The following is a 25,309-nucleotide window of genomic DNA, read 5'->3' on the forward strand; positions in this document are numbered from 1 at the left end:
CTTGATCACTGCATTTTAGAGGGACAACTAAATTACCTTAATACCACATACAGAGGGACAATTCAATTACCTTAATAACACATACAGAGGGACAATTAAATTACCTTAATAATACCACATACAGAGGGACAATTAAATTACCTTAATACCACATACAGAGGGACAATTAAATTACCTTAATACCACATACAGAGGGACAATTCAATTACCTTAATACCACATACAGAGGGACAATGCAATTACCTTAATACCACATACAGAGGGACAATTCAATTACCTTAATACCACATACAGAGGGACAATTCAATTACCTTAATACCACATACAGAGAGCCATGTGAAATATCTGTCAAAGGCTGTAAAAATTACACAATATACCAACAAAATATACATTTGATGAAAAGAAAAAAGCTACCACCTCCTTGTGCGTCTGTGCTGTGCTGAAAGTATTTGGATGAAGGTAGTTCTGCCTCAACCTGTGAGCTTTTATACCTGCATACATCAGTCTATATTTACTCTGCTGGAAATAAGATTAAAAAAACAATCCAACCTTATCAGTGATCTCCTTGACTCATTTGTCTTCTCTTCCTAATACCCTGAATGGGGGAAACAAGCCTGGTACCACTTACCAGTGGTGGAAATTAACCAAGTATATTTACTCAAGTACAATTTTGAGGTACTTTTATGTTACTTCTTGAATATGTCCATTTTCCAATAGCCTACTTTACATTACTCCAATACATCTCAGAGGCAAATATTGTACTTTCTACTCTACAATAATTATTGGAAAACTTCATTTACTAGTTACTTAGTAGATTTAGATTATTATTACAAAGCATACATTAACCACTTGAGCCCTATTTTATACTTTGGCTATATTTGACTAGGTTTGACAAAGTTAGGAAAATGTGAGTACTTTAGCACTGTATGTTGGATGCTGTGAAACTGACAAGTGTCTTTGAATAGTTAATGTGAGAACGGTGCAAGACAGTTCATTTCATTTTACAAATTGGATCTTCAATGACCAACTGTGGGGTTGTAAATGCCATAAGACTTCTCATCCCCAGAGCCTTTTCCTGTCAGTGAATGCATGCGTCATCCTTCACACATATCGAGTTACAGTATTATTAAATCAAGGCTTTATCACCAGAACAACCAATACGTAGGCTGTCCACTAAATAAATGAAGAGGACATGCATATTCCTCCATGACCTTTAAACTGTTGGAGGTGGGCAGATGCACTTTAACAATGAGTAAAGATCTATCCGCCCAAAAGCCTAATCAGGAGATTGGGTTCTTCGCAGTACTATTAAAACTCTTAATTCAACAACGTGGAATATCTAAGAATACAATCGGTCCAATTCACAATGCATCGGGAAAGCAACACATTGAGTTTGTAAATCCGCTATTTTTAATCTAGCATATCACTATGCTACTGTTGGTCTATAAAGGCTTTGAATTGGCCCTTAACTTAAGGGCCAAAATACATATAAGATATCATGATTATTACAATATGATGACATAATTTGGTTGTTTTTGGTTACTATAAATGTTTGTACTTTTAGCTATATGTATTAACAGCTTTTAGTGTACTAATTCTAGTTGTTCATTCTTCCAAGAAATGTACAGATCATATACACAAAGCAGAATTTATTGTTTCTACAAAAAATATACATTGTCATCTTATTAAATTCAGTCAAGTACTGTGTATCACAATAGTACACACACACACACACACACACACACACACACACACACAAACTATACTTGTGAGAACATCAACATTTTAGGACGTTGTTTTTTGCTGCTCATGCAAATATTACTGTTGCATAAACCAGCACACAACAGTGCATAAATCAGGCATAACTCCCACCATGACCCCTACACCTTAACCTCTAAATGTCTAAGCCTGATCTGAATCTTTTCTTAATTGTAAGCATGAGGATCAGGAATAACGTCCATTTCTCAAATTCTACTATATTTGCGGGGACCTTTGGCCCTCACAAGTATAGTCACACACATACACATTAAATAAGAAGTTGGCCTCGGTGTGTGAGAGCGGTCAGAAGATCTCAGGCTGCGCTGATGGACACGGCAGGGATGAAGTACTGCAGAGACACGTCTTCATGTAGGAGGATGAGGTGGAGAATCCTCTTATGGACGATATCTGAGGAGGACAAGATGTTATAAAGTGTTATGGATGACATCTGAGGAGACGACATTTCTTAAAGTTCTTAATCAGTACTTTTATAAAGACATAGGGGGAACATCTACTCGCTTTTGTATGTGACTGTGAGCCTGTAGATCTGCTATTTTCACTATTTAAAAATGTCTTTAAAGTAATAAAAGAGGAACGGTTTTGGACAGGTTTCCACCCGACAGCAACAAAATGTATTATTTATGTCCCACTGTTGTGGTCAGGTGAAATTCATACAGTGAAGTTTCTAAGTGTTTTGAAATGAACCTGGACAGATGGGCTGTTTTTTTCTCAGTAGAATTTGTAAGCATTCCTAATTGCTTGTTCCTTGTGTTATTTCATTCTCAAGCTGTGAAAGAAAATACATTTCTATTCTATTTCATAAAAGCATTTTTTGGAGACTTTCACATCCCTGGTTACATTTACTGCCATTTTATTGGACTGTAAATATCGTCACTGTCAGGTAGAAACCTTGCATCTTCATATGTCAACTTTTAGTTTTTTTCAAAAATCTGACTCAGTGTAAACTACTGCCATCTAGTGGTTAGATCAGGCACACAAGAACAGTACATTAACTGTGTGTGTGCAGAACTAATGCAATAGTAGTAGTGCTATATACATAATTGTTAAGAACAAACTGTCAATATTTTAATTCATACATATACATTCAATATACAGTAACTTTCAATCTACAAAGACGAAACGGAAGTGGGGAGGAGGTGGGAGATCCGCTTAACTCCAGTGTCGTTTTCAGAGCATCTGTAAACTGTATAGTGGAAGCATTTGAAAATTGTGTGAGTCAACAGTCTGACTCGAGAGACTAGTGATCAGTGGACCACAATGGAAACAAGCCGTAGGCTTTTTTTGTGTTAATCCACGTAGATGTTTTTTTGTACTGTGCACTTTTACTTACTGCACATGGCTTTGGTTGGGTTGACCTGCTGCCCCACCAGGAACTGTTGGAGCTTCCTGATGTCCACCCTGGTCCACACCATGTCCTCTGGGTCCCTGCTCCGACACTGAGAGCCTGCTTCACCTACAAACATGTTAGATAATGTTATAATGAAGTGATGTCCACCCTGGTCCACAACATGTACTCTGGGTCCCTGCTCCGACACTGAGAGCCTGCTTCACCTACCAACATACAGTGGTGTAAAGTAACTAAGTACATTTACTCAAGTACTGTACTTAAGTACACTTTTGAGGAACGTTTTACTTAACTGGAGTATTTCCAATTTTCAATACTTTTACTCCACTACACTACATCTCGGAGGCAAATATTATACTTTTACTCCACTACAATTATTTGACACCTTTAGTTACTTTGCAAATTTAGATTATTATCACAAACCATACACTAACCACTTCAGCCCTATGCAAGCAGGCAGGCTCTATTAGCTGAGCTCAATGGTAAAAATGTCAGCGCAGAAAACCGGGTTCAAATCCGGGGTAGAAGAGGAAAGTTACATAGTGCAGCTTTAATTAAACTAAAAGATTTGATCAATAAAAAATATCAACAAAAGCTCACAATCATCAATACTTACTAATAAAATAATAAATCCCTATTTTGGGCACGTCATTATAGTTGAAAAGTAAAATTTAAAAACTGCAAAATCCACAATTGTGACACCATTGTATGACAAAGTATAAAAATATAAATAAAAAAAATGCGGTTGTCAATTATTCTATGAATCAAAAAAGTGTATTCAGTGTATTTACCCCAGGAAGGGTTCCCAAGGTCTTTGAAGTGAGTGGTGACAGAAACCAAGTCTGTTTCTATCTTCAAGTTCATCTCCCCGTTCATGTTGACCTCAATGACCTGGCACACACACACAAACACGCAGACACACGCCAGCAATTAAATCCATGACTTAAGATCACATTACATTATGCTGAATATTACAATATTCCTAATGTACAGTTTGTGCTCCATTATGACAGTATCACACACCTAAAATAGCCGATATCTACGAGCTCAGAACATGTTGCGGATGGGACGTAGTGTGAGCTTGTAGATCTGCTATAAGTATGCTAAATAATAATAATAATACATACGATTTATATATCGCTTTTCTAGGTACTCAAAGTTGCTTTACAGAAGCAAGATAAGCAAGATAAGATTAGCACTTCCTCTTGCTTTTCTGAACTTCAATCGCAAGTTAGATCACAAGTTTACAAGCTGTGCTTACATTTTATATAAGAATAATATTGGGAGTAAAAATATCAAGAATTAAAACAAATATCAAGAGTTCCTAAGTTTCTTGTCTGAATAAAAGACACAGGATGAAATCGCAGCAGATATCAAATATGCATAAAATGTATAGGAAAGGGAGCGTATTCAGTGTCATATACATGAAGGGATAGTGACAGTGTAATGGAAGCATGTAGAGCTGGGCTCTTGCTCTTGAATTTCTAAGTTTCAGTGTACAGTAGCTATACAAACATCGTTGTTTTGAACAGCTGGTTTGAGAATCCTATATCCTTCATAGATAGGAAGTAATCCTGCACTAACAGGAAGTAATCATACACTAACAGGAAGTAATTCCCTACCAGGAAGTTGGAGAGATTCTTCATTCTGTCTACAACATTCTTCATGGTCTTCAGCGGAGGCATATAAATACTGACCTGCAAGAAAAGATGACATTCAGTAAGGCAGGGTTACCCAATTATTTTCCCCTCTGAGGGCCAAATTATGTCAAGATACCAAGCCGAGGGCCGCAAGGGGGTCGAGTTTCCGCTGCTCCAGTGAAGTTCTTTTTTAATGTGAAGACAGTGCTGTTTCTGCTTTATAATTAGTGGTGGTGGTGGCGGCAATAATTTGAGCCTGGGATTATCAAGTCCTGTGTTGAGGGTCACACAAGAATGTCTCACGGCCAATTTATGCTTTGAGCAACAAATGTCGATCGACATGTCGCACGAAGAAAGTGACATTAAAACGACAAAGGGGAGTAAAACTACCAAGTCTAAAAACAAATGTAAAATATACGTAGTACGCTAAAGTGTGTAATAAAAACAGAGTTCCTCAGTCTGTTGTGTGAATAAAAGACATAAATAGCAGCAGATATCAAATACACATAAAATGTGTGGGAATGCGTGAGGTATTCAATTTCAATTCAATTCAAAGGGCTTTATTGGCATGAGAAAACATACCGGTACGTATTGTATGTATTCACAGTCATATACATAAGGTGATAAGGTGATATATACATAAGGTGATAAGGTGATAGTGCCCGTGTAATGTTAGGTTGCACACATCTGACGCCTTCATAAAATGTTACGTACTGTGATTGGTTGGGAAGACGTACATCGAGACTACATCCACTTCTCCGTTTACGTTTTGTGACAACGCTGTCGTGTCGGTGAGTCACAGACGGTATGAATGCTCAAAACATTGTCAGACACGTAGTGACGTGTCGACACTTGGCGCTCAACGCATAAATTGGCCTTAACACTACATATCCATACCGACTAGAGTGCTTATAAAGTAGAGTATGTTACATCAGCTCTCTTACACTACATATCCATACAGAGTGCTTATATAAATTAGAGTGTCTTACATCAAAGTCAGGCATGCAGGGCTCTTTGAAGTCATTCCACAGTCGTCTGGGGATGACGTCCACAGGGATGTCATGAGTGACCACCCGACTGATGCTGGACAGGGTGGGCTGCAGGACACATCACACCAATCATTAGAAACATCACACCAACCTCTACAATCATAACACCAATCACGGCTAGTCTAAATATTTTGAGATGGGGTTCTGCGGCCAAATACATATTGTTGTTGTTTGGCTGCTATATCAGTGGTGCTCCAACTTTTTCCATGTCAAAGACCCCCAAAATTATATATATATATATATATATATATATTTGGCCGCGGACCCCCATCTAAAAATATTTTGTTCCAGGGACCCCCAGAAGCAAATATTGAACATTGAAAATGTGTATATTCAAAGACAAATAGCAGATCTACACGCTCATAGTGCGGCTTGTATATCTGCCATTTTTTAAAAGCCAAAGAAATCTAAAATGACACAGATGCGTTCCCAGTCTTAATGGATTAAGTTAACCCATTAAGACCTGGAACGCATCTGTGTCACTTTAGATTTCTTTGGCTATTCAAAAATAGCAATACAAGCATATATAAGCAATACAAGCTCATAGCGCGGCACTCGCTTGTAGATCTGCTATTTAAAAAAAAAATATTTAACGTTTTTTTTTTTTTTTTTTTTTTCAAAAAACTGTTAGGATTTAAAAATAAATAAAGAATCGCCTCAGGTCTTAACACAACAGTGTAGACATGCGTTCCTCACCAGCTCAGCAGCAATGGTGAGACAGGGACAGTGCTTCTTGGTCAGCTTGATCTTGACTGACTTGGCGTTTTGGGCCGTCCTCAGAGCCCGGGACAGGTTCTCTGGGGCCAGCTCCAGGCAAATCTCATTGGCCTCCGGAGACACACCCTCCAACTGGTACTCATCAAAGAAGTTGGCCTGGGGGAGAGAGAGAGGTAGAGAGGGAGGGAGAGAGGGAGGGAGGGAGGGAGGGAGGGAGGGAGGGAGGGAGGGGGAGAGAGAGTAATTTGCTGCCATTTGTCCGAATGGTTTTATACCAAGTGAGAATGCAAAACATTGAAATATTGCTGCCATTCGTTTCAAAAGTTTATCCCAAGCTAACCTTTGCTTATGTGTATATACATTACTATTACTAAAAAACTATTTCTGACAGCAAATGCTAAATTCTTATGGTTTTGCAAGCTAGTTTTACTTTTTTTCCTAAACTGCAATGCAACAGCTCTGTTTGCACATTTCTTTATTCTACAAGGGCTTGTAGGTCTGCTATTTTTGGTGAGCTACACCTACCATTGTGCAACATAATTATAAATGAGTCTTCAGTGACCAATTGTCCTGCTGTGACTGAGACTCATCTTTCTCACATTTGAATCACATTTCAAACCAGTAGTGTTTTATTCATTTGAAAACTTGTGAAATGGGACATTCTGCATAATGAGTACTTTCTACTTTTGGTACTTTAAGTACATTTTGATACCAATACCTTTGTACTTTTACTCAAGTAAATTTTGAATTACGGACTTTGACTTGTAACAGAGTACCTCTACATTGCAGTATTGATACTTTTACTTAAGTAAGTACTTTTTCCACCACTGCATTTTCTCCCAGCCCTTGTTTACCTGTAACAGTTCACACCACATGCTGACCCCTCCGCTGTCCACTTTACCAGACAGGATGAAGAACAGGTTGTCAGGAGTCATCCTCAGCACACACGACTTGGTCAGCTTGGCGATCGTGTTGACGACACCTTCCAGTTACAGAATGAGAAAGAGGCACTTTGAACCATTAAAACCCAGGAAAGCAAAGCATCCGTGTCATTTTAGATTTTGGCGTTGGCTATTCAAAAATAGCAGATATACTAGCCCTAGAATGTCTGTGATCTTACATACATTTCATGTATTCCAAATACAGTCATAGATCACCCTCGTCGACGCACTGTGTAGTGACGATCTGCGCGGCCGTAAAAGTGCTCTAAACTCCGTCTGTACTCACCCAATAATTCATTCCTAAGACTTGGAGTCATATTTTGTCCTCTAGTTTCATATCCATTTGAAAGTTCTGCCAGAAAACGTGTGTTTAGTCAAATATCTCCACTTTTCCACGAGCTGCACACGGACGACTTTCGCAGATCGTCACTACACAGCGCGTCGACGAGGGTGATCTATGACTGTGTATTTGGAATACATGAAATGTATGTAAGATCACAGACATTCAGACGTACAGATATACAAGCTCACAGCGCGGCGCGGAAATTTCGATTTTTTTAATGATATTTGTATAATTTGCATGCTATGTTCTCACGTTTTGGTTAGTTGGGCTTTTTCTTTTTCCTTTTTACCACAATGTAAAACATTTAATGTTGATGTTTTTTAGACAGATGCTAGGTTCATTGCTTACCTGATGATATCCTATAGTTTCAATGTACAGAGTCATTTAAGACACTTTAACCTCTTATACTTTGGCTATTCAAAAATAGGAGATCTACAAGCTCATAGTGCCACGGTATGAGCTTGTAGATCTGCTATTTTTCAAAGATCTTAAACATTTTGGGGCATTTTTAACACAAATCTTTGCTTCGCTTACGCCTCAACACCCCCCTCCCCCCCCCCCCCCCGATACTGCTCCTCAGCGTTTTCTCTCAGTGGATAAACATCTCTCCATCGAACAAATGATAAAATCTTTTGGTGTAGGCTTACACATGATCCACCTCAATGTGAATTCCCTTGTAGGAAACAAGCTAACACAAATCAGGCAGATGTTTTATGATGGTAAGGTTGACATTTTAACTTTCTCTGAAACTAAACTTGATCACACGATAAGGGACTCTGAGATTGAAATTGAAAACTACAAACTCTTCAGAAATGATAGGAGCATTAATGGGAGAAATGAGGGTGGTGTATGCATGTATGTACATAATGACAATGACTGCATCCTTCGCGAAGACCTGAAGGATGCAGCCATTGAAGCTGTGTGGGTCGAGATCATTTTTAAAAATGCCAAACCTGTGCTAGTCGGTACCATATACAGACCTCCTAACCAGACTGATTTCTATGAAAGACTTGAGGAGTGTTTAGCTAAGGTGGAATGTGCGGAGACGATACTTCTTGGTGACTTTAACACAGACATGCTCCGTAAGGAAGCGTCAGTGTATAAGTCATTCAAGGGGTTTTGTCATCGGCACTCATTCCACCAGCTGATCACTCAGCCCACAAGGCTGTGTGTTTCCACTCAAACTACCATAGATCTCATTCTAACAACGGACAAGGACAAAATCCTCAATAGTGGTGTTTCTACCTGTGGCATATCTGATCATAACATGATCTTCTGCACCAGAAAGAAACGTAAACCTAAGGCCGGTTACCACAAATCAGTCACGATCAGAGACCTGAAAAACTATAAGAGTGAGGACTTAGATCACAGGCTAGAGGAACTGGACTGGTCCGACGTACTAAACAGCACACAGGTAGACGAATCTTGGCTTGGTTTCAAAACCAAATTCATTCAAATTTTGGACAGTATGGCTCCCATGAAAACCATCAGGGTCAAAACCCGCTCGGTACCATGGATGAATTCGGACATCCTTACTGCCATGAAAGTCAGAAACAAAAAGTGTTCTGAGCTTCATAAAGGTAGGATCAAACTCGCCAAGTGTTTTAACAAAGGTCTCGAATCCCACATAGCTAAACTTGAAAAAGAAAGAAACAAGCTAAGAAACAAGGTTAATGGCATGCTCCTATTAGCAGAAAAAAGCTTCCTCGATGACAACATTGAGGAAAATCAAAGCAAACCACGAGAGCTTTGGAAGCTATTCAACAACCTACTAGGCTGCAGCAAGAAATTGAAAACCAGGTTTACAAACATAAGCCTCAAGGTGAATGACACTCTCATCACATCCAAACATGAAGTGAGTAAAATCCTCAACATATTCTTCACGACCATAACCTCAGATTTGGTTGAAAAACTACCCCCTCACTCTGGGTGCTATGGTGAAGAGTATGTTGACTCATTTTACGAAAAACAGGGTGTACGCAAAGATGATTTTAAACTCTCCCCTGTGAAAACAGAAGAGGTGTTTAAAAAATGTAGTGCTCTTCATCAACACAAAGCCACAGGCCTCGACAATATCCCCGCCAAATTTCTAAAAGACTCAGCCGCCTCCATTGCTCCAATCATTACCCACATAATAAACCTCTCCATCATACAGGGACGGGTCCCTAACGATTTAAAAAAAGCAAGGGTGACCCCTCTGTACAAAAAAGGAAACAAATTAGACCCTGGCAACTACCGCCCTATTTCTATTCTTAGCTCCATCTCGAAAGTCATGGAAAAAATAGTTTATAAACAGGTCGATAAGTATCTTGCCGAGAAAAATCTAATCTACAAATTCCAATCTGGTTTCAGAACAAACCACTCCACTGACACATGCCTTCTCTATTTGAACGACTCTATCAAACAAGATGTCGACAAGGGCAAATATTGCGGCATGGTCATGCTGGACCTCCAGAAGGCCTTTGACACCGTTAATCACCCAATTATGATCAATAAGCTCAAAGCAATAGGATTTGATGATACGTCAGTGAACTGGATGAGATCCTACCTGGAAGGGAGGGAGCAGGTGGTGGAAGTAAACGGCACCCAGTCCCACAAGGAAGTATACTAGGACCTTTACTGTTCCTGATATATGTGAATGATATGTCATCAGCCTGCGACTGCAAACTGTTCCTGTTCGCAGATGACTCGGCCCTGCTAGTCTCGGACAGGGATAGGCTGCAGGTTGAGAAAACTCAGCTCCGAACTCGACAAGATCTGCATCTGGCTCTCTGACAACAAACTTTCATTACACCTGGGTAAAACTGAATCCATCCTCTTTGGGTCCAGTCCTAACCTTAGCAAGGCAGAGAGTTTCACGATCAAAGTGGATGATGATGTCATCAAAAGAAAGGATGAAATTACCTACCTGGGCTCCATCTTGGAGGCAAACCTCTCTGGCAAATAAAACGCCGAAAAAGTGATCAAAAATGTCAACCAAACAACACGCTATTTGTGGAGGATTGATCGTCTAGTCAGTAAGAATACTCTGAAGATTCTTGCAGGGGCCCTCATTCAAGGTCATTATGATTATGCATGCACTTCATGGTATCACATCACCTCCAAGGCCTTAAAAACAAGGCTCCAAACATCCCAAAACAAACTTGTAAGGCTACTTCTTGGCCTCAATCACAAAACCCATCTAACCCCTGCTCATTTTGCTAGGATTGGATGGCTTAGGGTTGAGGACAGAGTACAGCAACTTGTTATGGGCCTGGTCTTCAAGATACACCACAACATTGGGATCCCCCTGTATTTGTCAAAATACTTCCAAAAATGTTAATGAAGTCCATGATCATAACACCAGAGGCAGCTCCACAAATCATGTTCAACCCAGATTTGGCTCAACAAAGGGAATGAACTCGTTCTCATGCTATTTATCAAAAATGTGGAATGCCCTACCAAAAGGAGTAAAGGAGTGTAAAACCCTACTCACTTTCAAAACTGCCCTAAAGATACACCTTCAGGAGGCTGCAATTCGAAAATGGCCCCTGTCTAAGTCTTAACCTACCCCCCCCCCTCCTTCATTTTCCTCTTTTGTATATATATATATATTTTTCTCTCTTCATACCAGTAACCTGAAAGCTGATTGTATGACATTCTGTATAGTAGTGTGTATATCTGTCTGCCTCTTATATATCATCATGATTTGTGTGCATGGGGTTCTCATCTTAAACAAGCTTAGTGCTTAATGAGAGTTCCAGTTTAGTAGACCTTGTATTGTGAATTTGTACTTCCATGTACTGTTATGTACTGTCATGTACTATTCTCATGTCTTACTAAATAAACTACATCAATTCTGGGGGGGTCCCTGGCAAAAAACACATTTTCAGATGGGGGTCCCTGGCACAACATATTTTCAGATGGGGGTCCGCAGCTAAATATTTATCAATGTGGGTGTCCTTGACATGAAAAGGTTTTAGAACCACTGTTTTAAAGCCTTAAAAACCTTCACAATAAACACAAAAAACGTGGTAATAAGTAATAACTCACGTGTGAAGTGACCCAGACATCCCACGTCGATCATCTTGGCTCTGAACTTCATGTTTAATGATGATTTAATGTGTTTTAATCATAAATAAATGTGATTCTAAAGCTTTGTTATTCTTTCACAAGTTCAGTTATCTGTCGTCGTCGTCGCCGTCGGCGGGTTTGTTTTTGAAGATGCACCATTTCCTGTTCCGTTCATGCTTAAGATCCGGCAGAAACAACGACCACAAGAGCTGTGAAACATTGGTTCCTTCCTCCTCCTCACGGTGGTTCCGCTTCTGTGACGCAGCAGAATGAAACAAAGATGAATACATTAAAGTCCACGAAAACTAGAATACAAAAAATATTATCATTCTAGTTAACTGAAATAAAAATAAGGCTTTGACAAAAAATGTAATAATGAAAAAATCTTTCTCTTTTGATTTTGATTTAGCGGTTTGCAAAAAAAGCACAGGAAAGTACAGTTTAATACAAGGTCTGCTAAGAGGATTTTAAACCCAAGAAACCCTATGGCTAAAATGTCATCAACGCATTCATGGACACTCTCCAGTGGAACAGAAAGCAGACATTGATAACGATACCATGTAAGCCAGGGGCGGGTGGGCAACTTTGATGATGGAGAGGGCCACTATATTTCCACACTCACTCCAGACCAGAGGGCCACATTGCATACACTGTCGTGCAATTCTATGCCACACAAAAGTAACAAAAATAGCAGATCTACAAGCTCAAAACGCGTCGCATGCAGCTCATGAGCTTGTAGATCTGCTATTTTTGCTACTTTTGAATTGGGATCCTGATTTATTTTTGCTATTTTTGAATTGGAATCCTGAAAAGTTTAATTTTTGTTTAATTTCAAATGCATTTAGTTATGCTTATGTTAACGTTATGAACTTAAATACAAATACATTGGACATAAAAATTACAGAATTTTAATACTAGTCATTAAGCTACTATTATAGACTGAAGTAATTAAAGCGAGCCATGTTTGTATTGCAATTGTAACAGCTGAAATCAATAATATATCAGTATTCCGATATTAACCTGCGGGCCCATTAAGTGAAGGTGGGGGCCATATGTGGCCCCCGGGCCGCCAGTTGCCCATGTATTATGTAAGCCATTTAGACCTGTTGCATGTGTTTATACCTTTAATGCCAGAACGTGTTTACGTCATTTTATATGTTGTATAGTATTTATTTCTCAGCCTTTGTTGCAGATGGACACAGAAAATAACATTTGAGAGCTTAAACCTGCATGGCTATTACTGAAAATTACCTTAATTTGCCCTAATGTTCATAGAAACACAAATAACAATAACCAAAGACAATAAAAAGCAAATACATTCCACAAATCTCTCAAATTAAAATGATTTTCTGTCAAAGCTTTAAAGGTTCGATGACATTCATTTTCACATTTTTTTTATTTTTTATGTTTTTTTGGGGGTTTTATGACCTCAATTACACCCAAAAAATCTGAACTTTGAACATTCAGTGGATTTTCTGTGGTCTGGGGTTTTCTGAATAATTAGGCTGAAAAGTAATCTGAGCTTGGCCCTTCGACAGTGAGGTCACAGTCGATTAATCCCGCCCACTCTCCTCCTCGCCCCTCCCCTCCCCTATCCTTTCCTTTGGGGGGGGCGGAGCAGAGGCGATGATTGACAGGCAAAATCCCTCACCAGCGACACCCGCAGGCAAAGATTTCTTTTTTCATTGCAGTTGAAAAGGCTTTAGAAATGTGAGACAAAAACACCTACAGTGAATTACTGGAGTGGAATTTTCAGTTAAAACTTTTTGTACACGTTTGAAGGACCAGGACAAAGACCCTGAATGTGGTGTAAACATGAATGTCATGATACCTTTAAGCTCCACAATTTTTAAACTTTTTTTCTCCAGAAAACGGCGTTGTTTGGATTCACCTCTTAAGTGGTGCTTGTGGCATTGTACACACACTGTAGAGTTAAAACTTGTAACAGAGTTCTATCCTCACTCTAATGTAGGCCTGCTCATACTAGCCCTGAAACATGACTAAGCGTCATGTGAACCATGGCTAGCTCATACATGTATTTGTGTGAGAGAGTATATTTATCGTAGAGATGCAGCTGAATTGCAAATAATACTAATTAGAAGCAGGGTTTACTGACATAGCCGTGGGAAGTAGGGGTGCTGAGGGGGCTGCAGCACCCCCTGAAAATAAAGTATGCAAGTGCGCGCATACAGCACCCGTAACCTATAACGTCTTCCCACGGCCCTGTTTACTGGGTGTTGTTCCATTTACAGATTAATTAGATTATCAGGTGTTGATAACAGTTTCCTGTTACGTTGGACAGAAACCACATCCTTATGAAAAGATAACGTTGAAGAGGACAGCTGACGTGTCCTAAACACAGAGATATAGACATGTGTTGTTCAGTGAAGATCCAGTTCACACTAAAGTGAGACTGCATCCATCCATCCATCCATCCATCCATCTGTCCATCTTCAACTGCTTATCCGGAGTCGAGTCACGAGGGCAACAGTTCCAGCAGAGAGCTCCGGACTTCCCTTTTCCCGAGCATCATTCGTCATTTCCTCTTGGGGCACTGATCCCGAGGCGTACCAAGGCCAGTGCCTCTGGAGGCAAACATGCATCTAACGGTGTTGTTTATTCTGTTCTGGAGCTCAGGTAGGACTCTGTTTTAATCATACTTGTTGCTTGATGTCATGATTGCAGTGGTGGAAAAAGTACAACAATTCTTTACTTAAGTAAAAGTACCAATACTTTTATATAGAAATACTCTGTTCCAAGAAAAAAAAATCTAAATGTACTTTGTAAAAGTACAAAAGTATTGGCATCAAAATGCAGTAATTGTACTAAAATATTTGCAATTAGCAGATCTATAAGCTCACAACGCGTAACATCGCGATGCGTTGTGAGCTTGTAGATCTGCTATTTGCAAATAGCCTAGGTATAAAATTGGGCTATCTTGGTTAATGTATGTTTTATAATGTAATAATTTATATCTGAAAAGAAACTAGTAACTAAAGTTTTCAAATAATTGTAGTGGAGTAAAAGTACAATATTTGACTCTGAGATGTAGTGGAGTAGAAGTAAAAGTATTGGAAATTGGAAACACTCAAGTAAAGTACAAATACCTCAAAATTGTACTTAAGTACAGTACTTAAGTAAATGTACTTAGTTACTTTCCACCACTGGATACGTGTTGCGCAGTGTGCACATACACACATAGATAATACGCTCACAGCACCTACGATACTGTGTTCTGAACATTCGACTTCTGAACAGTTTCTACCCGGCTACCAATAGACTGTTGAGCAAGGCATGAACAACTGCATATATGAACACCTCCTGCATATATGACGCTAATGTTTTTAAATATCATGGTATATACCTGCGTTCACACACGCTATTTGTATAGATGTATGTATTTTTTACTGTTCTATTTAACTTTACCTATTTGAACTTTTCTACCTCTTTCCCTTTGCCCTCACTCTACCGCTAGAGACTCTCTTCTCACGAAATGTAATGTGGCCACAATGTAAAAGAAACAAGGATCACCCAAGCCTATAGATGCATGTTCTTAATCAACACTTTAGGTTAGACATAGTTTAGTGTCTTAGGTTTTTACCCCTGGGTTGCTTGACAACCAATTAGCCAATTACAATGTGAGTGTCCCAAACAAGAAGAAACAAAGAACATCATGTCCTGCATTTCAACACATAAACCAGGCTGCTGTAACTGAAAGAGAGGATCCATGTGCTCTGTTACACTCAAACTTATTCATTTTACTATAATTATTCAGGTCTCCAGACACAACCAACACACCACACAACAGGTAAACAAATATGAACAAACTAAAAAGTAGCCTTTTTTTCCCTATTCAACAATAATATATATATATATTTTTTTTTACTGTTTATTCTATTGTCTCTGTACAGAGTCTGAATATATCAGGTTGGTGAACGGAAGCCGTCAGTGTGCTGGTATAGTGGAGATGAAACACCAGGGAGAGTGGAGACTGTTAAATGGTGTTGTAGAGGGGAATCTGATGTCAGCATCTGTAGTGTGCGGACAGCTGGACTGTGGCTCAGCTGTTGCAGAAGAATCGGTTTATGGTCGTACAAGTCCACCTGCATGGGGTCCTCTCAAGGTAATCTGTTCAGGTAACAATGACTTCAACAATTCATCCATCCATCGAACCACCTTGCGTTTGTGAAGGGCACAATGATGTACATTTGTTCTGTTGTTTTGTATATTGTATATTTAATAATCTCTCTCTCTCTCTCTCTCTCTCTCTCTCTCTCTCTCTCTCTCTCTCTCTCTCTCTCTCTCTCTCTCTCTCTCTCTCTCTCTCTCTCTCTCTCTCTCCCTCCAGGGTCTGTGAGGTTGGTGAATGGGACTAGTTTGTGTTCAGGCAGAGTGGAGGTGAAGTCTAATCAGTCGTGGGTCTCAGTGTGTGAAGGTGACTTTGACCAGCAGGATGCACAGGTGCTCTGTAGGCAGCTTGGCTGTGGAGCTCCTTCAGTCCTCCAGGGGGCGCTCTATGGAGAAGCGAAGGCTCCAATGTGGACCAAAGAGTTCTTGTGTGAAGGCAAGGAGTCTGTTCTCCTGGACTGTAGAACCTCAGACTCAACTAGAAACACCTGCTCACCTAACAAGGCTGTTGGACTCACCTGCTCAGGTAAAAGACGAACTACACTTTAGGTTTGGATTACTATTTTATAATCAAAGATTTTTTTATTTTATTTTTACTGTTTATTCTATTGTCTCTGTACAGAGTCTGAGTATATCAGGTTGGTGCACGGAAGCCAGTGTGCTGGTATAGTGGAGATGAAACACCAGGGAGAGTGGAGACTGTTAAATGGTCTTGTAGACTGGAACTGGAAGTCAGCATCCGTAGTGTGCGGACAGCTGGACTGTGGCTCAGCTGTTGCACAAGAATCGTTTCATGGTCCTATAAATCCACCTGATTGGGGTCCTATCCAGGTAATCTGTTCAGGTAACAATGACTTCAACAATTCCATCTATCCATCCATCCATCCACCTTGCGTTTGTGAAGGGCACAATGATGTACATTTGTTCTGTATGTTTTAAATTAGTGTATGGACGACTTAACTATGATCATTTGTTCTGAGAGGTTCAAAGAAAAACGTATTAGCCAGTAAATTAAGTTAAAATGACAGAGTTTAGAAACACCAAAAATGAAACAAACAGAAATGTGAACATTTTTGAATAATCCCTTATATTTACACATAATGTATTTTTCAGGATGATGAAGGCCAGATTTAAAGTTAGTTACAGTTACAAAAAAGTTTACAAGTTTACAAAAAATAAAATTAATATTTACTCAATTTTATTCACTTACATCACCTGATTTAAGAAAACAGCATCACTGTGTCTTGAAAAATCTGTTTTCACCCAAATAAGTCTCTCTCTCTCTCTCTCTCTCTCTCTCTCTCTCTCTCTCTCTCTCTCTCTCTCTCTCTCTCTCTCTCTCTCTCTCTCTCTCTCTCTCTCTCTCTCTCCCCCCTCCCTCCAGGGTCTGTGAGGTTGGTGAATGGGACTAGTTTGTGTTCAGGCAGAGTGGAGGTGAAGTCTAATCAGTCGTGGGTCTCAGTGTGTGAAGGTGACTTTGACCAGCAGGATGCACAGGTGCTCTGTAGGCAGCTTGGCTGTGGAGCTCCCTTAGTCCTCCAGGGGGCGCTCTATGGAGAAGTGAAGGCTCCAATGTGGACCAAAGAGTTCTTGTGTGAAGGCAATGAGTCTGTTCTCCTGGACTGTAGAACCTCAGACTCAACTAGAAACACCTGCTCACCTAACAAGACTGTTGGACTCACCTGCTCAGGTAAAAGACAAACTACACTTTACGTTTGGATTACTATTTTATAATCAAAGCAGTATTAGTTTGTATATATATTTTTTTTACTGTTTATGCTATTGTCTCTGTACAGTGTCTGAATATATCAGGTTGGTGAACGGAAGCCGTCAGTGTGCTGGTATACTGGAGATGAAAAACCAGGGACAGTGGAGACTGTTAAGTGGTGTTGTCTGGAACTGGAAGTCAGCATCTGTAGTGTGCAGACAGCTGGACTGTGGCTCAGCTGTTGCACAAGAATCGGGTTATGGTCCTATAAATCCACCTGCATGGGGTCCTTTCAAAACCTGTGTTGGATCTGAGTCTTCACTGAGGGAGTGTGGAATAGCTGAGAGAAGTGAGACATTGCCCTTCAGACTGGAAGTGATCTGTTCAGGTAACAAATTTCTTCAACCATTCCATCCATCCATCCATCCACCTTGCGTTTGTGAAGGAAACAATTATGTACATTTTTTTCCCTGTTTTTTTAATGAGTGTATGGAGGACGTAACTATGATAATTTGTTCTGACACTTTCAAAGAAAAACGTATTAGCCACTAAATTAAGTTAAAATGACAGAGTTTAGAAACAACAAAAATGAAACAGACATAAATTGAAACATTTTTGAATAATCCCTTACATTTTTTCATATCATTTATGTTTCAGGATGATGAAGGCCAGATTTAAAGTTAGTTAAAAAAAATCTGTTTTCACCCAAATAAAGTGAAAATAATCTCTTTCTCTCTCCACCTTGCGTTTGTGAAGGGCACAATGATGTACATTTGTTCTGTTGTTTTGTATATTGTATATATAATAATCTCTCTCTCTCTCTCTCTCTCTCTCTCTCTCTCTCTCTCTCTCTCTCTCTCTCTCTCTCTCTCTCTCTCTCTCTCTCTCTCTCTCTCTCTCTCTCTCTCTCTCTCTCCAGGGTCTGTGAGGTTGGTGAATGGGACTAGTTTGTGTTCAGGCAGAGTGGAGGTGAAGTCTAATCAGTCGTGGGTCTCAGTGTGTGAAGGTGACTTTGACCAGCAGGATGCGCAGGTTGTCTGTAGGCAGATTGGCTGTGGAGCTCCTTCAGTCATCCAGGGGGCGCTCTATGGAGAAGTGAGGGCTCCAATGTGGACCGAGGAGTTCTTGTGTGAAGGCAATGAGTCTGTTCTCCTGGACTGTAGAACCTCAGACTCAACTAGAAACACCTGCTCACCTAACAAGGCTGTTGGACTCACCTGCTCAGGTAAAAGACAAACACTTTAGGTTTGGATTACTATTTTATAATCAAAGCAATATATATATATATATATATATATATATATATATATTTACTGCTTATTCTATTGTCTCTGTACAGGGCCTGATGATGTCAAGTTGGTGGGAGGAACCAGTCACTGTAATGGTAGACTGTGGATTAAAAGCCGGGATACCAGTGGAGACCACTGGAGACCAGTGGGTGATCATGCCAGGACATGGAGCATGGAGTTATCATCTGTAGTGTGTAGACAGCTGGACTGTGGCTCTGCTGTTTCAACAGAAGTTATGGTTGATTCTACATATCAACTTACATTTTATGTTTACTCTTCTTCCTGTGATAGGTCTGAATCTTCACTGAGGGAGTGTGGAAGAAAGCTGACTTCTTATACCTCCGACAGGCAGGAGTTGATCTGTTCAGGTAAGAAGCAGGCATCAACAACGACACAATGGCAGTGTCACATTAAGTCTGTATGTCCGTCTGCCCTGACCAATGATGGGCCGCCACCATTTATTTTATTTTAATAATAAAAAAAGTATTTGATCTCTTTAACATCATCTACTATGTTCTGTCTTGTTACAGATCTGCTGAAACCCTCCATTAAGGCGGTTTCTGAGGGCCTGCAGCAGGGGCTGCTGGTGATGGAGGGTTCCAACTTCACCATCAGCTGCTCCATCAAGCCACAGTATCCAGGAGGCTCCTTTCACCTCACCTTCACTGGATCCAACACAACAGACAACCACACCCAGACAGCTGTCAATCACTCTGCCGACTTCCTGTTTCCTGCAGCAGACCACACCCACCAAGGAAACTACAGTTGTTTTTATCACATCAATGTTTCTAAACATAACTCCTCTCAGAGTGAGCTCCTCTCTCTCACTGTCCTAGGTAGGTGTCTGTCTGTCTGTCTGTCCGTCCGTCCGTCCGTCTGTCCGTCAGAAGTATGATTGATTGATTGATTCCTCAGTTTAGGGTCAGACAATGGCCAGGTAATTAGTCACTGATCAAAACTAAATATTTTTGAGTGTTCAGTAGTAATTATGTTTGTAATTGGTTTATTTTCAACATGTTTGATCTCTCTAACATCTTCCTTACAATGTTTACATATCTGCTTTTTCATCCAATCACCTCTGTCTTGTTTCAGCTCCACTCTTTAAGCCAAACATCACGCTCTGCCCCTCCATAAAGGGGGTTTCTGAGGACCTGCAGCAGGGGCTGCTGGTGATGGAGGGTTCCAACTTCACCATCAGCTGCTCCACCCAGCCACAGCATCCAGGAGGCTCCTTTCACCTCACCTTCACTGGATCCAACACAACAGACAACCACACCCAGACAGCTGTCAATCACTCTGCCGACTTCCTGTTTCCTGTAGCAGACCACACCCACCAAGGAAACTACAGTTGTTTTTATCACATCAATGTTTCTAAACATAACTTCTCCTCTGAGAGTGAGCTCCTCTCTCTCACTGTCCTAGGTATTTGTCTGTCTGTCTGTCTGTCTGTCTGTCTGTCTGTCTGTCTGTCTGTCTGTCTGTCTGTCTGTCCGTCCGTCCATCAAAAGTATGATTGATTGATTGATTCCATCAGTTTAGGGTCAGACAATGGCCAGGTAATTGGTCATTGATCAAAACTAAATATTGTGCGTGTTCGGTATTAATTATGTTTGTAATTGGTTTATTTTCAACATGTTTGATCTCTCTAACATCTTCCTTACGATGTTTACATATCTGCTTTTTCATCCAATAACCTCTGTCTTGTTTCAGCTCCACTCTTTAAGCCAAACATCACGCTCTGCCCCTCCATAAAGGGGGTTTCTGAGGACCTGCAGCAGGGGCTGCAGCTGGAGGAGGGTTCCAACTTCACCATCAGCTGCTCCACCCAGCCACAGCATCCAGGAGGCTCCTTCCACCTCACCTTCACTGAATTCAACACAACACACGACCGCACCCAGCCTGCTGTCAATCACTCTGCCGACTTCCTGTTTCCTGCAGCTGACCACACCCACCAAGGAAACTACAGCTGTGTCTACCACGTCTCTGTTTCGTCTCATAATTTAACTTCTGAGAGTCAGTTCCTCTCTCTTACTGTGAAAGGTAACCTGGTAACATGAAATTGACGTATCGAATCATAATATGAAACTCAGTAAAACAGGCAAACATGAATGTGGTCCTCACTAATGCTCATTATTCACCTGTTTCCTAGGCTTTCCACTTCCTGTGTGTTTTCCACTTCCTGTCGATTTGATCCAATGAAATCCAATGAAACTGGTCAGATGACTAATGATATCCAATGAAATCCGACAGGAAGTGGAAAACACACAGCCTAGGAAACAGGTGAATAAGATGGCATCATTTCTGTCTACTCACTATGTGTGTCTCAGGGGAGGTCTGTAAACGGCTCAGAAACCTGCCTACCAGTGACATCATTGGCAGGCAGCCTTGGTAATTTCAAACAAGATTTCAAACTTTATAAAACATTTTTGAATGCAAGAACAACGGCCTCTATTTCAGCATGTTAACTTTCCAGGAAGAGAAAGGCTGCAGTTTCCATTAGCTTGGAATCCCCATCGATGATGTCATTGGTAGGCAGATTTACGAACTGTCCGCTGTCCACCAATGAGACAAAGACTGAGTGCGTGTCATCTTTTAATGAGCATTATAGTGAGGACCATTATAAGTGAATTCTATTGAATCAAGCCTTTTCATTGAGAGCTTTCCCTTACATGATGTTTGGTGATGTTCTTATCCCAACATATTTTTCTCACAGCCTCTCAGCTGACCTCTAACATCATCAGAGTTACAGTAGCAGCGTTCCTGCTGCTGCTGTTGATGCTGGTACTCTGTGTCCTCTATCGTCTTTGGAGGGTAATTATGCATCTTTATTTAATGACAGACTGGAATGTAAATGTAGTTACACTGTTTTGATTGAACCCGTTTAGACCGGGAAATGTATTCTTTTCTTTTTTTTTTTGCTATTCAAAAATAGCAGATCTACAAGTTCATAGCGCGGCACCGAGTGCCACGCTATGAACTTGCAGATCTGCTATTTTAAAAAATAGTGACAATTTGAGCAAATCTTTGAATATATATATATTTTTAAACATTTTTAACTCAAATCTTTGCTTCTGGGGGATTCTACAAAATCTTCTAAATCCTAACAGTTTTTTGAAAAAAGAAAATGTTGTGGTTCTCAAACTTTTTCATGTCAAGGACCCTCAAAATTATATGAATTTTGGCCACGGACCCCCATCTCAGATATTTTGTTCCAGGGACCCCCAGAAGTTGTAACAGAGTTAAAAATGTTCGCTATGGAAAAATAGATATTCAAAGATTTGCACACACACTCGGTGCCGCGCTGAGCTTGTAGATCTGCTATTTTTGAATAGCCAAATAAATCTTAAAATTACACAGATGCGTTCTCGGTCCGAAAGGGTTAAGACAGCCAGTTATGATCCAGTAAGTGAAAAATGGGTGCTGTGTTTTTTCCAGGCCACCAGAGGGCGGGATGCGGGAGAGGAGAACATTGAGATGGTTTATTATAACATTGTTGGTTCCGGTGCTGAGGCTGGACAGAGTGGAGATGCAGGAGTCCAGGACACAGAGATGGACCACCTGTATGAGATGGTTCCCTAAGGCAGTGGTTCCCAAACATTTTAGCACAAGACATTTGATGTGTCCCCGGGACAAAAATGGCAGATCTACAAGCTCACAACTTGGCACAGATTTTCATTTATGATAAATTGTGATTTTGAAAATATTTTTAAGTAATAATAATTAGAAACAAAATGTAGGAAATGAAATAAAATTGATATTTACTCGCGACTCATAAAAAAAGCGGACTATAAAGAATACATCACATGGATGCACATGGATCACATGGACTGAGCAGCAAATAGGAAGCAGCGTCCACACAGAGCCATGTATCTCTCCAGTAAATCCACTAGATAGAGCCATTACTACATAAAACGGATTTCAATCATTTATTTGTTATCACATTACAGTAGATTTTATTGACCCAAACTGTCAAATCATTTATGTATGTATTTTAAATGCAGTTATTTGCCTGGTGTTCATATTTTTTAACAGGTTAGTGTTGCAAGATTTGGAAAATATGACTCACAGTGCAGTGGGCAGAATGAACAGGCCTGTGGGCAATGTTTGATAATGGGTTGATGATGGGCTCAAAGTTCAGCTGTGACATTTGCATTGGACCCGTGTTGATCTGAGTTGTTTGCTGATACCAGCGAAGATTAAACAATGAGCTCTGACTCTCTGAGGGGTGTGCAGTGGTGGGAAAAGTATTTTTCACTTAAGTAAAAGTATCAATACTGCAATGTAGAAATACTCTGTAACAAGTAAAAGTCTGGATTTTTTATAATTTACTTGAGTAAAAGTACAAAAGTATTGTTAACAAAATTTACTTAAGTACCAAAAGTTGAAAGTACTCCTTATGCAGAATGTCCCATTTCAGACATTTTTCAATTGTAAAATCTTTGAGAACTTTGAGAAAATCATTTGAAAATAGCAGATCTACAAGCTCACAATGTGTCATGATGCCACGCATTGTGAGCTTTTGGAATATATAGGAGAAGAATATAAGCTGAAGTGGTTAGGGTGTGTTTTGTAATAATAATCAAAATCTTCAAAGTAACTAAAGTTTTCAAATAATTGTAGTGGAGTAAAAGTACAATAGTTGCCTCTGAGATGTAGTGGAGTAGAAGTATAAAGTATTGAAAATTGGAAAAACTCCAGTAAAGTACCTCAACATTGTACTTACAGTACTTGAGTAAATGTACTTAGTTACTTTACACCACTGGGGGTGTGGACTTGTATTACCTCATACACTGTAAAATCCTCAGTGTTAATTTAACTCTGAGAGTGTACACATGTAACCAAATGGACCCTTAGATTTGTACACTCAAGAGTTACCGAGGATTTTATTTGCAATGTATGCATTTAGCAGACACTTTTAACCAGAGCGACTTACAATAATACAAGAAAAACAAAAACAAAAAACAATCCAAAGTAACAAAAACATGAGAACAAATGACGGTAAGTCTGCAAATATTTATTTGGACAAACGCCTGTAATGTGTGATAGTACATTTCATTATTGACATTACATCCCGCCAAAAAAACACTCAAAACAGCTCTGTGGAAATAAGATTTAGCTTTGAATCATTTTGATTATGAAGCAATACATAATGTACAACAATTATGTGCCATTTGCTGTGCTGCACAATAGGCTATATCAGAAATGGATCGTCATTGCAATTTTATCGACAAGCGCAATATACATAAGCACAAAATACTTTTACATATCGCAAGAGAGATGATTTAACTTGTTTTCTGGTTTTATTCATTTCCTTAAATGCTTTAAGGGGAGCAGTGAGACACTGTATTGCTAAGATGGTGGTATAACATTGCACCTGGCTACAGCTATTGACAATTATTAATACTATTAATATTCATTGTCAATAGCTGCTGGTGTCATGTTTTCAGTAAAACCATGTTAATGGAATGGAAATAGAATCCTTCTTTTTTTCATTGTGTGCATACAGTAGGCTGTTCATTGTCTGGGTTGCTATGTTACCAGCCAACCTAAGGCATACATGTAAGACATTAAAATCCCGAGTAACATATATTGTCATCACAATATTCAACAATATCGCATATCAAGTTTTCCTAATCTCGTGCAACCCTAGTGGTGAACCTTGAGCTGATCCAACTAGCAGCTTTAAATAAGGAGTCATTCAAAATGACTGTAGCTTTACCAACGCATTAGATTAATATATCGTCGCTGTCGAGTGGAAACCTTGTATGTCCAAAACAGTTTATTTTTTATAATTATTTAAAATATATTTTTTAAATAGTGAAAATAGCTGATCTACAACCTTATATTGTGACACTCTTGTGTGATGGAGTATGGCATTAATTTACCAAAAATAAATTTAAAAATGTAAATATGGAGATACAAGGTTTCTGCTCGACAGCAACTTGCTGTTCGGTGGAAACCTTGTATGTCCAAAGCGGTTACTACTTTTGCGTGACACTGTAGTATTACGGCATTGATACAACACACAAAACAAACAAACATACGTTGAAATATGGAGATACAAGGTTTCCACCCTACAGCGATAAGTAGGCTACTGTACATAATAGTGTGATCTATGCTTGCTTTAATATAGCTTTACATTTTAACTGCCATCATTGCAAAGCTGCCACGACGTGTTGTGAGCTTGTATATCTGATATTTATTAATAGCCAAAGTATAAAAATATGGTTTAATTAGTTAATGCATGTTTTGTAATAATAATAAGTAAAAAGTACAATGCTTGTGTAAATGCTTGAGTACTTGAGTACTTAATGCAC

General features: G+C 39.6%; 1 protein-coding gene across 2 annotated transcripts; it reads right to left on the reverse strand.

Moving 5' to 3' along the window:
* Positions 1-1,634: 1,634 nt before the first annotated feature.
* On the reverse strand, positions 1,635-12,008 carry hus1 (HUS1 checkpoint clamp component). 2 transcript variants are annotated; one of them, XM_080418072.1, is made up of 9 exons: positions 11,847-12,008; positions 7,385-7,512; positions 6,510-6,686; positions 5,754-5,861; positions 4,747-4,821; positions 3,916-4,015; positions 3,313-3,330; positions 3,110-3,220; positions 1,635-2,166 (listed from the first exon to the last, which is right to left on the reverse strand). In XM_080418072.1, exons 1-9 carry the CDS (start codon positions 11,896-11,898, stop codon positions 2,072-2,074), a joined length of 864 nt encoding a protein of 287 aa, XP_080274198.1. In that variant the 5' UTR covers positions 11,899-12,008; the 3' UTR covers positions 1,635-2,071. The 2 variants fall into 2 exon arrangements, with proteins under 2 accessions (XP_080274198.1, XP_080274199.1); XM_080418073.1 differs by lacking the exon at positions 3,313-3,330 and having other exon boundaries at positions 3,110-3,232.
* Between the last annotated feature and the right edge of the window lie 13,301 nt (positions 12,009-25,309).

The sequence above is a fragment of the Gymnoscopelus braueri genome (genome assembly GCF_963280865.1).
Source record: "Gymnoscopelus braueri genome assembly, chromosome: 21".
NCBI classification, from domain to species: Eukaryota; Metazoa; Chordata; class Actinopteri; order Myctophiformes; family Myctophidae; genus Gymnoscopelus; species Gymnoscopelus braueri.